Source organism: Hyla sarda, chromosome 7 (assembly GCF_029499605.1).
Source record: "Hyla sarda isolate aHylSar1 chromosome 7, aHylSar1.hap1, whole genome shotgun sequence".
NCBI lineage: Eukaryota > Metazoa > Chordata > Amphibia > Anura > Hylidae > Hyla > Hyla sarda.
In genome coordinates, this window is record NC_079195.1 from 13,054,440 (window position 1) to 13,072,871 (window position 18,432).

The 18,432-nt window shown below is 40.1% G+C and overlaps 1 protein-coding gene across 5 annotated transcripts in view; it reads right to left on the reverse strand.

Annotated features, from left to right (window-relative positions):
- The window catches only part of VWA2 (von Willebrand factor A domain containing 2), a 55,362-nt gene that overhangs the window by 18,234 nt on the left and 18,696 nt on the right, over positions 1–18,432 (reverse strand). For all 5 annotated transcript variants that reach the window (XR_008846269.1, XM_056530152.1, XM_056530153.1 and 2 more), the window contains 6 exons: positions 16,063–16,137; positions 12,308–12,441; positions 6,094–6,203; positions 4,153–4,347; positions 3,929–4,062; positions 723–855 (listed from right to left, as the gene is read on the reverse strand). Coding sequence is in view for 4 of the 5 variants with exons in the window: in XM_056530152.1 (XP_056386127.1) it covers positions 723–855; positions 3,929–4,062; positions 4,153–4,347; positions 6,094–6,203; positions 12,308–12,441; positions 16,063–16,137 (781 nt within the window). In the remaining variant the exon portion in view is untranslated. The remainder of the gene's footprint in view (positions 1–722; positions 856–3,928; positions 4,063–4,152; positions 4,348–6,093; positions 6,204–12,307; positions 12,442–16,062; positions 16,138–18,432) is intronic.

Sequence of the window (18,432 nt, forward strand, 5' to 3'; positions counted from 1 at the left end):
CAGCAGCTCCCTGACTCCTCCCTCTCTCCTAACAGGAAGTTGTGTAGTCCTCTCATTGTCAGTGTAGTGTTGTCTCAGCAACTCCCTAGCTCCTCCCTCTCTCCTAACAGGAAGTTGTGTAGTCCTCTTGTTTGTTTGGTGTTGTCTCAGTGGCTTCCTGGCTTCTCCCTCCCTCCTGACAGGAAGTTATGTAATATTCTCTTCGTCAGTGAGGTGTTATCTCAGCAGCTTCCTGGCTCCTCCCTCACTCCCGACAGGAAGTTGTGTAGTCCTCTCATTGCCAGTGAGGTGTTGTCTCAGTAGTTCCTTTACTCCTCCTACTCTCCTGACAGAAAGTTGTGTAGTCCTGTCATTGTCACCTTGGTGTTATTTCGGCAGCCTCATGTCTCCTCCCTCTCTTGAGACGACGCATCATCTTCTGAAGTCTCAGGAGGCGTGGCTTAATCTCATCTCTGAGCTCTAGCCCCACCCATAGTAATGTCATCACCTCTGACCACCCCTACAGCTACATCCCAATCTCCCAGTAATGTAGACATATATATATATCTTTAATGTCCCAATAAAGTGTGGTTACAGCATGCTGCCTTGTGCTGAGCAATGCCACAGGCAGAGCAGCAGACAGGGAACGAATACAGCAGGTGCTGCAAATTCACTGAACATTGCTGCTCCACTTACTGTCTATTGGAGACAGTCGGGCAGATATGAATTAGTCACTGACTAACCTGTAGAAGGGGCAGTGTCCTGCAAACACATTACGGGGGCCAGACCCTCCTCTCCAGCACACGTAGTTCCCGCTCAGCTCCTTCACGGTTTCCAGGGTTTTCCGCTCACATGGGAACGACTGGACTGTGCAGCCTGAAAACACAAGATCATAATCCCACCATTACCTCCAGAGCTGCGCTCATAACTCTGCTCATCATATTTTATTTATTTCCTTTTAATTTGGTATATCAGTGTTTTCAAGCCAGTGAGCCTCCAGCTGTTGCAAAACTACAACTCCCAGCATGCCCGGACAGCCAACGGCTGTCCGGGCATGCTGGGAGTTGTAGTTTTGCAACTGCTGGAGGCACACTGGTTGGAAAACACTGCTGTACAGAGTCTCCTCTGCTTTGGTGCATGAGGTTGTATTGTCCACACCAGGCGCTGAAAGATTCAGGGGTGAATCATGGGGCCCCAGAGCAAAGGAGGGAATTGGGGCCCCAGGTCCAAGACATGATGTAAAAGCAGAATTATGAATGCAGCTCTGAATTTTATATAAGATTTGTTCTACCAGCAGGACTGAGAATATTGCTTTGCGTGTAGCTGGAGTATAAGACACAATGTAACTGCAGAAATGTGAGTGCAGCTTTATAATTTAATAGAATAGTGATGATGTAACAGCAGAATTGTGAGTGCTGCTCTGTAGTTTACTAGAATAGAGATGATGTAACAGCAGAATTGTGAGTGCAGCTCTGTAGTTTACTAGAATAGAGATGATGTAACAGCAGAATTGTGAGTGCCGCTCTGTAGTTTACTAGAATAGAGATGATGTAACAGCAGAATTGTGAGTGCAGCTCTGTAGTTTACTAGAATAGAGATGATGTAACAGCAGAATTGTGAGTGCAGCTCTGTAGTTTACTAGAATAGAGATGATGTAACAGCAGAATTGTGAGTGCCGCTCTGTAGTTTACTAGAATAGAGATGATGTAACAGCAGAATTGTGAGTGCCGCTCTGTAGTTTACTAGAATAGAGATGATGTAACAGCAGAATTGTGAGTGCAGCTCTGTAGTTTACTAGAATAGAGATGATGTAACAGCAGAATTGTGAGTACAGCTCAGGATGTTACTAGAATAGAAGAAATGGAGTAAACAGCAGAATTGTGAGTGCAGCCCTGGATGTTATTACAATAGAAGAGATGATGTAATAACAGAATTTTGAACGCAGCTCTGGATATTACTAGAATAGAAGAGATTATGTAACAGCAGAATAGTGAATGCAGCCAATACATAATTATGTCTTATACTCCAGCTACATGCAAAGCAATATTCTCAGTCCTGCTGATAGAACAAATCTTATATTCCAATTAGAGATGAGCGAACTTACAGTAAATTCGATTCGTCACAAACTTCTCGGCTCGGCAGTTGATGGCTTTTCCTGCATAAATTAGTTCAGCTTTCAGGTGCTCCCGTGGGCTGGAAAAGGTAGATACAGTCCTAGAAGACTCTTTCCTAGGACTGTATCCCCCTTTTCCTGCCCACCGGAGCACCGGAAAGCTGAATTAATTTATGCAGGAAAAGCCAGCAACCGCCGAGCCGAGAAGTTCGTGACGAATCGAATTTACTGTAAGTTCGCTCATCTCTAATTGGAATATAAGATTTGTTCTACCAGCAGGACTGAGAATATTGCTTTGCGTGTAGCTGGAGTATAAGACATAATTATGTATTGGCTGAATTGTAAATGCTGCTCTGTATGTAACAAGAATAGAAGAGATAATGTAACAGCAGAATAGTAAATGCTGCTCTGTATGTAACAAGAATAGAAGAGATAATGTAACAGCAGAATAGTAAATGCAGCTCTGTATGTAACAAGAATAGAAGAGATAATGTAACAGCAGAATAGTAAATGCTGCTCTGTATGTAACAAAAATAGATTAAATAATGTAACAGCAGAATAGTAAATGCGGCTCTGAAAGTAACTGGAGTAGAAATACAATTTAATAGCAGAATTGTGAGTGCAGCTCTGGAGTAAAATACCTGAAGTAACTCGGTCTACACTTATATACAGCTCAGTGACACTATGTAACAGATAAATTGTGAGTGCAGCTCTGGAGTAAAATACCTGAAGTAACTCGGTCTACACTTATATACAGCTCAGTGACACTATGTAACAGATAAATTGTGAGTGCAGCTCTGGAGTAAAATACCTGAAGTAACTCGGTCTACACTTATATACAGCTCAGTGACACTATGTAACAGATAAATTGTGAGTGCAGCTCTGGAGTAAAATACCTGAAGTAACTCGGTCTACACTTATATACAGCTCAGTGACACAATGTAACAGATGAATTGTGAATGCTGCTCTGGATGATACTAGAATAGAAGTGATGATGTAACAGCAGAATAGTGAATACTGCCCTAGATGTTACTAGAACAGTCCTCATGATCTTGTTACATTTTATAACCCCCCTCAGGTCACTGCCCCATCATGATAAACCATCCCCCCCTGCCTTTATTTTTATTATTATTTAGTTTTCTTCCTTGATATTGTTCTGTATTTTCTGCTCAGTCTCAGTCAGATTCCCAGACTGGGAAGGGGCGTTCCCCAGCAGGTGTGACATCATCTGAAGCCATACAGGGGAGAACTTCCTCCCTCACTCTGCTACACACAGCCCAGAGCAGTTCAGTGTGAGATGAGCTATGATTGGCTAAGGCAGCACCCCCCCCCCCTCAGCATTTGCTGATTTTGGACTTCTGCCAGGCCAGCAGGAGTCCAAAGTCTGTGTAAGAGATGGGGGGGAAATGTGCTCTGGACAAGTAGGGTGACACCTAGTGGCAGCTTTTTAAACACACATAAAATATAGAAAACTTATTTTTTTTAAACAAAAGAACATTAGAAAGATTTTTTATTTACCATAAGGAGCGCAATAGCAAAAATTAGTTTTAATAGCAGAATTGTGAGTGCAGCTCTGGAGTAAAATACCTGAAGTACTTAGGTTTGCACTTTGAACGATTAGGGAGCAGGCATAGAATACAGAGCAGTGTCACAATGTAAAAGCTGAAGTGTAAATGCTGCTCTGGATGTTACTAGAATGGAAGAGATGATGTAACAAGATAATTATATAAAAGATGACTAAACAGCAAAATGGTGAGTGCAGCTCTGGTGTAAACTACCTGGAGTAATTAGATGATTAGGGAGCAGCAGAGAACACAGCGCAGAGCGATATCCTACCTGCTGGGACGGCGCTGCACAGCGATGAGTTAGTCAGTGCGCTGCCCAAACCATTCACCGCGTCATCCACATGTTCTGCAAAGAAGACGTGCCGAGAGGGTGGATCACTGCAGAGGGAATGGAGCTGCGACCATCTGCGGGTAAACAGTAAGACGACCAGTTACAATATGGCGGAACATGGCAGTATACAGCGACGTAGATACATATAGAAATCCTTCTCTTACCTCGGAAACTTTACACCAACTGCAAACACCTCCACCCCTTGTTCCTTGATCTGCAGAGCCGGGACTGCGGGGTTCCCCTGGGATTTCCCATCCGAGAGGAGGATCACAATTTTGGGTACAGAAGAGTTGCGACCTCCTGGAAAACCTTTCCGCAAAACATATTTGAGGGCCAGACCGGTCTCGGTGCTGCCCCCTCTAGGAAGAAAAGTGCAAAAAACACCGCAAAAGTCTTAGTCTCAAACAGTTTCTGGTGAAAAAATAAAAAAAATTGGGCTGCCACGAAGACCTGCACAAGTGTTGCCACCCAGCTTTCCTAATAAACGTTGAGGAAAATGCACATACATTTGCAGCAATACAGGAGTACAACTAGGAGCCCGGGAAAGCTGGGTGACAACTAGCAGCCAAACATTCCCTTGAAATCTTTTGTGACCTCTCCATCTCAACTTTCCCTGTTGCAAGGTTCTTTCTTTTGTATACATAACTTTAGGCAGATGTCTTTAAAGGGGTACTCCGGTGGAAAACTATTTTTTTTTTTTTAAATCAATTGGTGCCAAAAAGTTAAACAGATTTGTAAATTACTTCTATATAAAAAAAATCTTAAAGGGGTTATCCAGGAAAAAACTTTTTTTTTTTTATACATCAACTGGCTCCAGAAAGTTAAACAAATTTGTAAATTACTTCTATTAAAAAATCTTAATCCTTCCAATAATTATCAGCTGCTGAAGTTGAGTTGTTCTTTTCTGTCTGACAACAGTACTCTCTGCTGACATCTCTGCTTGTCTCGGAAACTGCACAGAGTAGAAGAGGTTTGCTATGGGGATTTGCTTCTAAACTAGGCGGTTCCCGTTTTCAGACAGAAAAGAACAACTCAACTTCAGCAGCTCATAAGTACTGAAAGGATTAAGATTTTAAAATAGAAGTCATTTACAAATCTGTTTAACTTTCTGGAGACTGTTGATATATCTATGTATAAAGTTTCTTTCTTGGATAACCCCTTTAATCCCTCCAGTACTTATCAGCTGCTGTATACTACACAGGAAGTTCTTTCCTTTTTGAATTTCCTTTCTGTCCAACACCTCTGTCCATGTCAGGAACTGTCCAGAGTACGAGCAAATCTCCATAGCAAATATTTCCTGCTCCGGACAGTTCCTGAAATGGATAGAGGTGTTGTGGAGCATACAGCAGCTGATAAGTACTGGAAGGATGAATATTTTTTAATAGAAGTAATTTTCAAATCTGTTTAACTTTTTGGCACCAGTTAAGTTAAAAAAATAAAAATAAAGTTTTCCAAGGGAGTACCCCTTTAAGAATGTAAACTCTTAGCAAGCCCAGCTGCAGTGTAAAGCATGGAAAGAATAAGTAGCGTTTAAAGGTATGTTCACACTACGTAATTCCCGCAGAATTCCATGAGCGGAATTCCGCGAACGGAATTACGTGCTGTGAACATAAACATCAGTGTGAATGGGTTTTCCGCGAGACCCGTTCACACTGCGGATTTTCTGCGGCGGACAATTCCGCCCGATTAAATTGTTCCGCGCAAAGAAAGAACATGTTCATTCTTTGCGCGGTAGTCCGCGAACACTGCATAGCCGTCAATGGTGACGGCACAGTGCTGCGCGGTCCTACCACCGAAGTATTGCAGCTGCAGACGCCAGAATGGAATCTCCGCTCGCGGAATTCTGCTCGCGGAGATTACGTTCACAGTCCATAGTGTGAACATACGCTAAGACTTGTGACTAAAATACCAGGCAGTAATTCTCCCACATTTTTTTATACTATAAAGCAGCGCTTCCCAACCAGTAGTTGCAAAACTACAACTCCCAGCATGCACAGACAGCCTTCGGCTGTCTGGGCATGCTGGGAGTTGTAGTTTTGCAACAGCTGGTGGCACCCTGGTTGGGAAACACTGCTATAAATATTTAGTACATAAATGGAACCTACCTAAACACAACAGACTTGATCTTCTCCTTGACATCTTCCTTAGTGAACCCCGAGTCAAGTCGGAGTTCTACCTGCGGAGTGGAGCTGTACTGAATGACCCCCACCCTTACCTGTGGAGACGCAAGATCAGATGATGAATGGCTGCAAAATGGATCAGTGGGTGCATACACAGGGTTAACATTTCTGCATTTACTGTACCCAGATGAATGACGCTTTGATCAGTGGTACAACCTCCCTATCCCAGAAGAAGGGGTGGACCAATATATATTGATGCTATATATTCGTAATTTTTTTTTGTTTGTTTTTTTTCACATGCAAATTTTTATGCGAATGTTAATGCGAATTCGCATGGAAAAAAATTGTGAATGAACATAGCGAATATGCGACAAATAATCGTCAATATATTCGCAAAATATCATGAATTCGAATATGGCCCCTGCTGCTCATCACTACTGTCTACATCATGTCATGCTGTGAGGATTAAAGGGGTATTCCAGGAAAAAAACTTTTTTTTTAAATATCACCTGGCTCCAGAAAGTTAAACAGATTTGTGAATTACTTTTATTAAAAAATCTTAATCCTTTCAGTACTTATGAGCTACTGAAGTTAAGGTTGTTCTTTTCTGTCTAAGTGCTCTCTGATGACACGTGTCTCGGGAACCGCCCAGTTTAGAAGCAAATCCCCATAGCAAACCTCTTCTAAACTGGGCGGTTCCCGAGACACGTGTCATCAGAGAGCACTTAGACAGAAAAGAACAACCTTAACTTCAGAAGCTCATAAGTACTGAAAGAATTAAAGGGGTATTCCAGGCCAAAACCTTTTTTTATATATCAACTGGCTCCGGAAAGTTAAACAGATTTGTAAATTACTTCTATTAAAAAAATCTTAATCCTTCCAATAGTTATTAGCTTCTGAAGTTGAGTTGTTGTTTTCTGTCTAACTGCTCTCTGATGACTCACATCCCAGGAGCTGTGCAGTTCTAATGGGGATATTCTCCTATCATGCACAGCTCCCGGGACGTGACATCATCATTGAGCAGTTAGACAGAAAACTTCAGAAGCTAATAACTATTGGAGGGATTAAGATTTTTTAATAGAAATTATTTACAAATCTGTTTAACTTTCTGGAGACAGTTGATATATATATATATATATATAAAAAAGTTTTGCCTGGAATACCCCTTTAAGATTTTTTAATAGAAGTAATTTACAGATCTGTTTAACTTTCTGGAGCCAGTTGATATATAAAAAAAAAATGTTTTCCTGGATAACCCCTTTAAGTGTTCAAGTTCTTCATCTCCGAGAAGGAGTTTATAGTCTTCAACAGAGAGAATATGGCTGAACAAGGGCCTCTCCGCAATACAGTAATCTGTTTGTTGGTATCCGATCGGAATAAGCGCTTCTTGGCCGTCACGTAAGGAAACATTTTCTGCCCATGTCCCTTTGAATATCGTGTTGTAAACCAGAGTTGTAAGAGTAAAGAAAAAAAAAATGTCTACATACTGCCCCACAGTGAGCCAACCTGGGAAGATCCTCATCAGTAGTTTCAGTAACGTTGGACTAAAAACCTATTGCATGGTACTATTGTAGTGTATTATCCTGCAAATACATGAAATGTCCAGTAGATGGCGGACTGAGCAAGATAATGAACTGAGCGGTGACTAAAGCTGGGGAAGGAGAAGTTTTATTTTTTTTTTCGTGGAAATGTACCCGTCGCCATCTTGGATTTTTCAGAAGCAGGCGAACAAGCAGAGAAAGAACACAGATGGACAGCCTGTGAGGAGTCCTGGTTCAAAGAGTGCTGCAGCAGCTGAGCAGGTTGTACAGGATCCAGTGCTGGTAGCAGGAAAGACTCTGTAAGCATTGAGGAGAACCTGAAGCTGGACTGACCCGATTTACAGCCTGTGTAAGGGTAAGCCTGAAATCCTCAACTCCCATACTGATAAAAGACTATGAAATCCATTTGCAGACATTTTGAAAGTTTCCTGTGAAGCAGGACTTTGTATGGGCCCCATCTATTCAATGTGCACCAACTGAAGGTACCACGCGGCCGCTAGGGCGAAGATTAGGGCGGGCTGCAGTTGTTCTTGTTGGTGGGCGAAACCTATACACACATTGCATTTGTCTGATTCTGTGCTATACTATTCCTTACTGTTTGCTATGTTATGCATGTTTGTTTTACTTTATGTAACTCCACATCAATACCATGGATGCTCTGTTGGGTGGGGGCACTGCTGCAGATATGTACCCCAGCTCCCAGGGGGGTGGAGGCTCAGGATTGGCCTGCTGGGCGCAGAGAAGTAACAAGGTTAAAGGGGTACTCCGGTGGAAAACATTTAAAAGGGGTACTCCGGTGGAAAACATTATTATTATTATTATTATTATTATTATTTTAATCGACTGGTGCCAGAAAGTTAAACAGATTTGTAAATTACTTCTATTAAAAAATCTTTATCCTTCCAGTACTTATTAGCAGCTGTATGCTACGGAGGAAATTCTTTTCTTTTTGTAATTTCTTGTCCACAGTGCTCTCTGCTGACACCTGATGCCCGTATCAGGAACTGTCAAGAACAGGAGAAAATCCCCATAGCAAACCTCTCCTGCTCTGGACAGTTCCTGACATGGACAGAGGTGTCAGCAGAGAGCACTGTGGACAAGATAAAAAAAGAAATACAAAAAGCAAAGAATTTCCTCTGTAGCATACAGCTGCTAATAAATACTGGAAGGATAAAGATTCTTTTAATAGAAGTGATTTACAAATCTGTTTAACTTTCTGGCACCAGTTCATTTTAACAAAAAAGTTTTCCACCGGAGTACCCCTTTAAGGGAGCCCTGGGATATAAAGAGTGCTAAATTGAGTAAGGCAGCTGAAAAGCAACATTTAAAGAAACAGTGACCAAATGTCCATTCATCTGGCTCAGGAAGCTGTAACATTCCGAACTGTGCCGTAGTAACTGTATTACATTGGATTTGTTAAAGAGGTACTCAACTGCCCCAGTGTTCTGGGGGGTCGTGATGTCACGACCACGCCCCCTGTGACGTGACACCACGCCCCCTCAATGCATGTCTATGGCAGGGGGCATAGACTTGCATTGAGGGGATATGGTGTGACGTCAAGAGGGGCGTGGCCATGACATCACGACCCCCGCAGCCTGCACACAATGTTCGGAACAAGACGTGGAGTACCCTTTAAGTAAAGTTCTTTAAAGGGGTACTCCACTGCTCAGCGTTTGGAACAAGCTGTTCCGAACGCTGAAGCCGGGAGCTTGTGACGTCATAGCCCCACCCTCTTATGACGTCACACCCCACCCCCTCAATGCAAGTCTATGGGAGGGGGCGTGACGGACGTCACGCCCCCTCCCATAGACTTGCATTGAGGGGGCAGGGCGTGACGTCATAAGAGGGCGGGGCTATGACGTCACAAACTCCAACGTTCGGAACAGTTTGTTCAAAACTCTGAGCAGCGGAGTACCCCTTTAAGCTGCTTCACAGAATTCTAAGAGGTCTCATTCCTGCACTTTGTATATGGGAACAACTTAAATGACAAAAGGTTGTGGTGGGGGTCACAGAGACCACCGGGTTGCCTACACCACCCTGCCACATGACCTATACTAAAAGGACTACTACACCCAGCATAACCCCGACACATTCCCTGTGATGACCACATGATCAGGAATCCAGAACACGTCCACAAAATATAATTTGCAGAAATTTTCCTACAGTAAATCCATCCCCCGTGTGACCAGATCCTAAAAGGATCTATGGCCGGATTATCATTCACCTTGTGGTTTCGTTTAATTTCATAGGAAAGTAATAAAAGCAAAAATAGTCGCGTCCCATAGAAAACAATGGAAACCGCGCATGAAAAAGTGAGGAAAACTGCAGAAATTGAATTGCGCGCTGATGTATTATATCTCGGAGCTTAAAAAGGGATTATCCAGGGAAAAATTTTTTTTTTAATATCAACTGGCTCCAGAAAGTTAAACAGATTTGTAAATTACTTCTATTAAAAAATATTAATCCTTTCAGTACTTATGAGCTTCTGAAGTTGAGTTGTTCTTTTCTGTCAGAAAACAGTGCTCTCTGCTGACACCTCTGTCTGTCTCGGGAACCGCCCAGTTTAGAAGAGGTTTGCTATGGGGATTTGCTTCTAAACTGGGCGGTTCCCGAGACACCTGTCATCAGAGAGCACTTAGACAGAAAAGAACAACCTTAACTTCAGCAGCTCATAAGTACTGAAAGGATTAAGATTTTTTAATAGAAGTAATTTACAAATCTGTTCAACTTTCTGGAGCCAGTTTATATATATAAAAAAAAGTTTTTTCCTGGATAACCCCTTTAATGTTATGGACAGATGTCACACGATTTTAGTCTATTCTGTACGCAGTCGTGCGCACCTGGTACATGCCAGGGGGGGGGGGGGGGCGGTTGGCAGTGCCAGCCCAAACATTATAATAGCAGGACCCCGCTGACAGCTCCGCTCCTCGGACGGATTACAGCAGGAATGTTAATTCGTTGTATATTTATTACCTCCTGGAATCTCAATCATTCCTCAGCCATAAATATCCGTATACAGTGACGTCACATTATACATTATACATCTGTTACTTTGTGTCATGTGGGGTCTGAGTAGTTTATTGTTACATTAAACACTGAATAATGAATAGAACTAAGTAAAACAAAACATATTTCAATTCACAGAAAGCTGACGGAGATAATATTTATATTAACATATTGATAAATTGTAAAACTAAGCATATAGGAAGGTTCTACAGCTTTATGTAACTACAATCCGGGTTTAATATGTTATCAGAATATATAGTAGTTATATACCTCCCCTCCAGCTCTATCTGTATACTGCTGCTATCTCTAGGAGATCAGGATATACTGTATATAGTAGTTATACACCTCCTCTTCAGCTCTATCTGTATACTGCTATCTCTATGGGATCAGGATATATAGTAGTTATATACCTCCCCTCCAGCTCTATATGTATACTGCTGCTATCTCTAGGAGATCAGGATATACTGTATATAGTAGTTATACACCTCCCCTCCAGCTCTATCTGTATACTGCTGCTTTATAAATGGGATCAGGATATATACTGTAGTAGCCAAACACCTCTCCTTCAGCTCTATCTGTATACTGCTGCTTCTTTCTCTATGGTATAAGGATATATAGAAGTTATACACCTCCTCTCCAGCTCTATCTGTATACTGCTGCTATCTCTATGGGATCAGGAAATATAGTAGTTATACGCCTCCCCTCCAGCTCTATCTGTATACTGCTGCTTTATCAATGGGATCAGGATGTATAGTAGCCAAACACCTCTACTTCAGCTCTATCTGTATACTGCTGCTATCTCTATGGGATCAGGAAATATAGTAGTTATACACCTCCCCTCCAGCTCTATCTGTATACTGCTGCTTTATCAATGGGATCAGGATATATAGTAGCCAAACACCTCTCCTTCAGTTCTATCTGTATACTGCTGCTTCTTTTTTTTCTATGGTATTAGGATATATAGAAGTTATACACCTCCTCTCCAGCTCTATCTGTATACTGCTGCTATCTCTATGGGATCAGGATATATAGTTGTTATACACCTCTCCTCCAGCTCTGTCTGTATACTGCTGCTATCTCTACGAGATCAGGAAATACTGTATATAGTAGTTATACACCTCCCCCTTCAGCTCTATCTGTATACTGCTGCTATCTCTATGGGATCAGTATATATAGTAGCTATACACCTCCCCTCCAGCTCTATCTGTATACTGCAGCTATCTCTATGGGATCAGTATATATAGTAGTTATACACCTCCCATTCAGTTCTCTCTCTCTATGGGATTAGGATGTATAGTAGTTAAATACATGCCTTCCAGCTCTATCTGTATACTGCTGCTATATATATATATATATATATATATATATATATATATATATGGAATCAGGAGATAAAATAGTTATATACCTCTCCCTTCAGCTCTATCTTTATACTACTGCTGCTCTCTCTCTCTCTATGGGACCAGGAAATGTAGTAGTTATACACTTCCCCTCCAACTCTATCTGTATACTGCTGCTTTCTCTATCGGATCAGAATATTTAATAACTATACACCTCCCCTCCAGCTCTATCTGTATACTGCTGCTTTCCCTCCGTAATGTTTGTTAAAATCTTGTATTACAAAGTTCTACAACTTTCTAAGTGTTACTTACCCGGTCAGCACGGATGTCTAAAGTGTTGCAGAACTTCACTGCAAAATGCTTGGACCTTTCGAAACTTCCCTTCCCAACACTATTAGAGCCATCGAGGAGAATAAGGACATCCAGGGGCCCCGAGCAAAACATCCCTGCAAGATAAGACGCCACATGGTTGGCTACAGAAGCTTCACATTTCCTCTTGCATGGAAAAAAAAAAGCAGTGTTTCCCCAACCAGAGTGCCTCCAGCTGTTGTAAAACTACAACTCCCAGCATTCCCAGACAGCCGTTGGCTGTCTGGGCATGCTGGGCGTTGTAGTTTTACAACAGCTGGAGGCATTCTGGTTGGGAAACACTGGACTAAAGGCTTTTCCCATTGAACAGCAGCATCCTGTGGCTTGGATTAACCTCTTGCTTGCTGAGCGAGTCTACACTATACTAGACAGGAACAGACATCACTTCACCGCAACGACCTGTGGGAACTTGTCCCGCAATCGGCAGGTGATGTCTGTCCCAGTCAGGAGATGAAAAGGCTGCGGATCTACCAAAAAACACACACACAGGGCCCCCAGAACAGGCCCCTGTATACACAAGTGCAGACAGGGTCAGATTAACCAATTCCGGGATTTACTGTGACCAGTAGACTGGTTAGACTGGATCGACCATGAATGTGGGAATGAAAGACAATATCAGGGGCGGCCACATCCATAAATCACGGAAAAAATTTCCTTATAAAGAAACACTCGAGTCACTCGCTATAATATAACTACTATAATACTGCTCCTATATACCAGAATATAACTACTATAATACTGCTCCTATATACAAGAATATAACTACTATAATACTGCTCCTATATACAAGAATATAACTACTATAATACTGCTCCTATATACAAGAATATAACTACTATAATACTGCTCCTATATACAAGAATATAACTACTATAATACTGCTCCTATATACAAGAATATAACTACTATAATACTGCTCCTATATACAAGAATATAACTACTATAATACTGCTCCTATATACAAGAATATAACTACTATAATACTGCTCCTATATACCAGAATATAACTACTATAATACTGCTCCTATATACAAGAATATAACTACTATAATACTGCTCCTATATACCAGAATATAACTACTATAATACTGCTCCTATATACAAGAATATAACTTCTATAATACTGCTCCTATATACCAGAATATAACTACTATAATACTGCTCCTATATACCAGAATATAACTACTATAATACTGCTCCTATATACAAGAATATAACTACTATAATACTGCTCCTATATACAAGAATATAATTTCTATAATACTGCTCCTATATACTAGAATATAACTTCTATAATACTGCTCATATATACAAGAATATAACTACTATAATACTGCTCCTATATACAAGAATATAACTACTATAATACTGCTCCTATATACAAGAATATAACTACTATAATACTAACTCCTATATACAAGAATATAACTACTATCCCCCTATATACAAGAATATAACTACTATAATACTGCCTCCAATATACAAGAATATAACTACTATAATACTGCCCCCTATATTCAAGAATATAACTACTATATTACTGCCTCCTATATACAAGAATATAACTACTATAATACTGCTCCTATATACAAGAATATAACTACTATAATACTGCCCCTATATACAAGAATATAACTACTATAATACTGCTCCTATATACAATATAACTACTATAATACTGCTCCTATATACTAGAATATAACTTCTATAATACTGCTCCTATATACAAGAATATAACTACTATAATACTGCTCCTATATACAAGAATATAACTACTATAATACTGCTCCTATATACAAGAATATAACTACTATAGTACTGCTCCTATATACAAGAATATAACTACTATAATACTAACTCCTATATACAAGAATATAACTACTATTCCCCTATATACAAGAATATAACTACTATATTACTGCCTCCAATATACAAGAATATAACTACTATAATACTGCCCCCTATATTCAAGAATATAACTACTATATTACTGCCTCCTATTTACAAGAATATAACTACTATAATACTGCTCCTATATACAAGAATATAACTACTATAATACTGCTCCTATATACAAGAATATAACTACTATAATACTGCCTCCTATATACAAGAATATAAATACCATAATACTGCCTCCTATATACAAGAATATAACTACTATAATACTGCTCCTATATACAAGAATATAACTACTATAATACTGCCTCCTATATACAAGAATATAACTACTATAATACTGCCCCTATATACAAGAATATAACTACTATAATACTGCCCCTATATACAAGAATATAACTACTATAATACTGCTCCTATATACAAGAATATAACTACTATTATACTACCCCTATATACAAGAATATAACTACTATAATACTGCTCCTATATACAAAAATATAACTACTATAATACTGCTCCTATATACAAGAATATAACTACTATAATACTGCTCCTATATACAAGAATATAACTACTATAATACTGCCTCATATATACAAGAATATAACTACTATAATACTGCTCCTATATACAAGAATATAACTACTATAATACTGCCTCCTATATACAAGAATATAACTACTATAATACTGCCTCCTATATACAAGAATATAACTACTATAATACTGCTCCTATATACAAGAATATAACTACTATAATACTGCTCCTATATACAAGAATATAACTACTATAATACTGCTCCTATATACAAGAATATAACTACTATAATACTGCTCCTATATACAAGAATATAACTACTATAATACTGCCTCCTATATACAAGAATATAACTACTATAATACTGCCTCCTATATACAAGAATATAACTACTATAATACTGCTCCTGTATACAAGAATATAACTACTATAATACTGCTCCTATATACAAGAATATAACTACTATAATACTGCCTCCTACATACAAGAATATAACTACTATAATACTGCCTCCTATATACCAGAATATAACTACTATAATACTGCTCCTATATACAAGAATATAACTACTATAATACTGCTCCTGTATACAAGAATATAACTACTATAATACTGCTCCCCTATATACAAGAATATAACTACTATAATACTGCTCCTATATACAAGAATATAACTACTATAATACTGCTCCTATATACATGAATATAACTACAATATTACTGCCCCTATATACATGAATATAACTACTATAATACTGCTCCTATATACAAGAATATAACTACTATAATACTGCTCCTATATACAAGAATATAACTACTATAATACTGCTCCTATATACAAGAATATAACTACTATAATACTGCTCCTATATACAATAATATAACTACTATAATACTGCCTCCTATATACAAGAATAGAACTACTATAATACTGCTCCTATATACAAGGATATAACTATTATAATACTGCTCCTATATATACAAGAATATAACTACTATAATACTGCTCCTATATACAAGAATATAACTGCTATAATACTGCTCCTATATACAAGAATATAACTACTATAATACTGCTCCTATATACAAGAATATAACTATTATAATACTGCCCCTATATACAAGAATATAACTACTATAATACTGCCCCTATATACAAGAATATAACTACTATAATACTGCTCCTATATACATGAATATAACTACAATATTACTGCCCCTATATACATGAATATACACATACACAGGACTAGGACTTACTGGATGCAGCGGCAGAAATCTTTGCAGTAATCTGTGGGTTCACATGAAGCTGCTGGACAGCGAGACCCGAATATACTGGAGGAGGAGAAGAGGACAGCACTATTATAACACTATTATAAGTATAATGCCTCATTAAAGGGCCGGCATGTTCTATAAATAAAGTGCAATCATCATATAATGAAGAGTTTTCCAGATTCCTGATAGAGTGTATTTCAGTTCCTTGTTTGGGCATCCTGGGAGTTGTAGTTTTGCAACAGCAGGAGACATCCTGGTTGGGGAACACTGTCCTGATCATCTATGCCAAAACATCACCTAAATCTTCCCCAGTGTGTTTATCTTAAAATTTCCAGGGTTAAGTTGGTATCAGCCCCTTTTAGATGTTTCTTTCGGCTTAGTTTAGTTTAGGGCCATTCAGGGATATTACAAGGGCAGAGCTTTCTGTGTAAGTTTAGTTTAGGGGAAGACATAGGGAAAGACTAGGGAGAGTTAGGATCCTTTTACACAGTATACCTTGTATACGTGGGGTAGAAAACGGCTCAATCAACTCTGTGGCCATTTAAATGTAGCATTATCGGCTGCACCTCCCGTTCAGATAGGAACTGTATCGCCAATAGGGATTATTTTATTGGCCGTACAAGAAAGCTAATCAGCTGACTAACGCGCTGATCACTAGGAACGCTCATGCGCACAATAATTGTTGTATAATGGCCTTTAGTTAGGTGACTTTTCCTGTGTTATATTGTATTTCATTCCTAGCGGCCATCTTTATCATTCATTTATATCAGCACCCATACTATCACGTGTTTCCTTGTGACTGCTGGTCATCATATTCTGCTCTAGAATACGTCCAGTTTACTGGTGACCACAGGAAACTTCTATAGCTGAAGCCAAGTTTTGCAGTAGAGCGACTACATTATCTCTTTTTTTAAATCCCTTTTGTCCTCCGATTTTGTTTCCATTTTCTGTAAATGGGGAAGGGGGTCGGCCATCTTTCTGAGGACCAGAGGAACCTACAAGCTGGAGCCAACTACTTCTATGGGAGAGTTTTGTGGGCATACTGCGTGTCCCGTGAAGAGGTCATGGTGCTGGGAAGGGAGAAGAGCTGTGACAATTACCTGCTGACTTCTATGGGTGAGTGTTGTGGGCATGCTCTGAACTATGCAGTGATCGATGTGGACAAAGGGGGAGCTGTGACCATCACCTACTGGGGATCTGTGCAGTGATCACTGTGCAGAGATGGGGGATTCGACAGTCACCAGCTGACTTCTATGGGAGAGTTTTGTGGGCATACTGCGTGCCCCGTGAAGAGGTCATGGTGCAGGGAAGGGAGAAGAGCTGTGACAATTACCTGCTGACTTCTATGGGAGAGTGTTGTGGGCATGCTCTGTGATCTGTGCAGCGATTGTTGTACAGAACGGGGAAGTGGGGAGCTGTGGCCATCACCTACTGGGGAGTGTTGTGGGTATGCTCTGTGATCTGTGCAGTAATCACTGTGCAGAGAGGGGGGCTTCAACAGTCTCCTGCTGACTTCTATGTGAGAGTGTTGTGGGCATGCTCTGAGAAATATGCAGTGATTGTTGTGCAGAAAGGTCAAGGGGGAGCTGTAGCCATCACCTACTGGGGAGTGTTGTGGGCATGTTCTGAGATCTGTGCAGTGATTACTGTGCAGAGAAGGGGGCTTCGACAGTCACCTGCTGAATTCTATGGGAGAGTTTTGTGGGCATACTGCGTGCCCCGTGAAGAGGTCATGGTGCAGGGAAGAGAGAAGAGCTGTGACAATTACCTGCCGACTTCTATGGGAGAGTTTTGTGGGTATGCTCTGTGATCTGTGCAGGGAAGGGAGAAGGTGGATTTGTGGCCATCACCTACTGTGAATGGCGGATCCCATATTAGTCACATATTGTTGTTACCTGTTATTGTTATCCTGATGATGTGATCTCTACAGAGCAGGAAGAGTCAGCTCACTATGTGGTCAGTGTAAATAATAATAATAATCATTATTATTATTTTTAGCATTATTATTATTATTATTTTAATATAGATAATGACATAGAAAGTTTAAAAAAAATTCTAGCATAAAAAAGGTCTAGTTTGTGACCTAAAGGGATATTTCCATCTTCTATATCAGTGCTTCCCAACCAGGGTGCCTCCAGCTGTTGCAAACCTACAACTCCCAGCATGCCCGGACAGCCATCGGCTGTCCGGGCATACTGGGAGTTGTAGTTTTGCAACAGCTGGAGGCACCCGGGTTGGGAGACACTGTTTTAAATGTTGATGTGTCTGACAGTGTTGGGTCCAGCATACAGAGATCTTGTATATGAGGAACCTGATGATGGCGCTGTTCTGGCAGAGGGAGCCTCTCCCTACGCA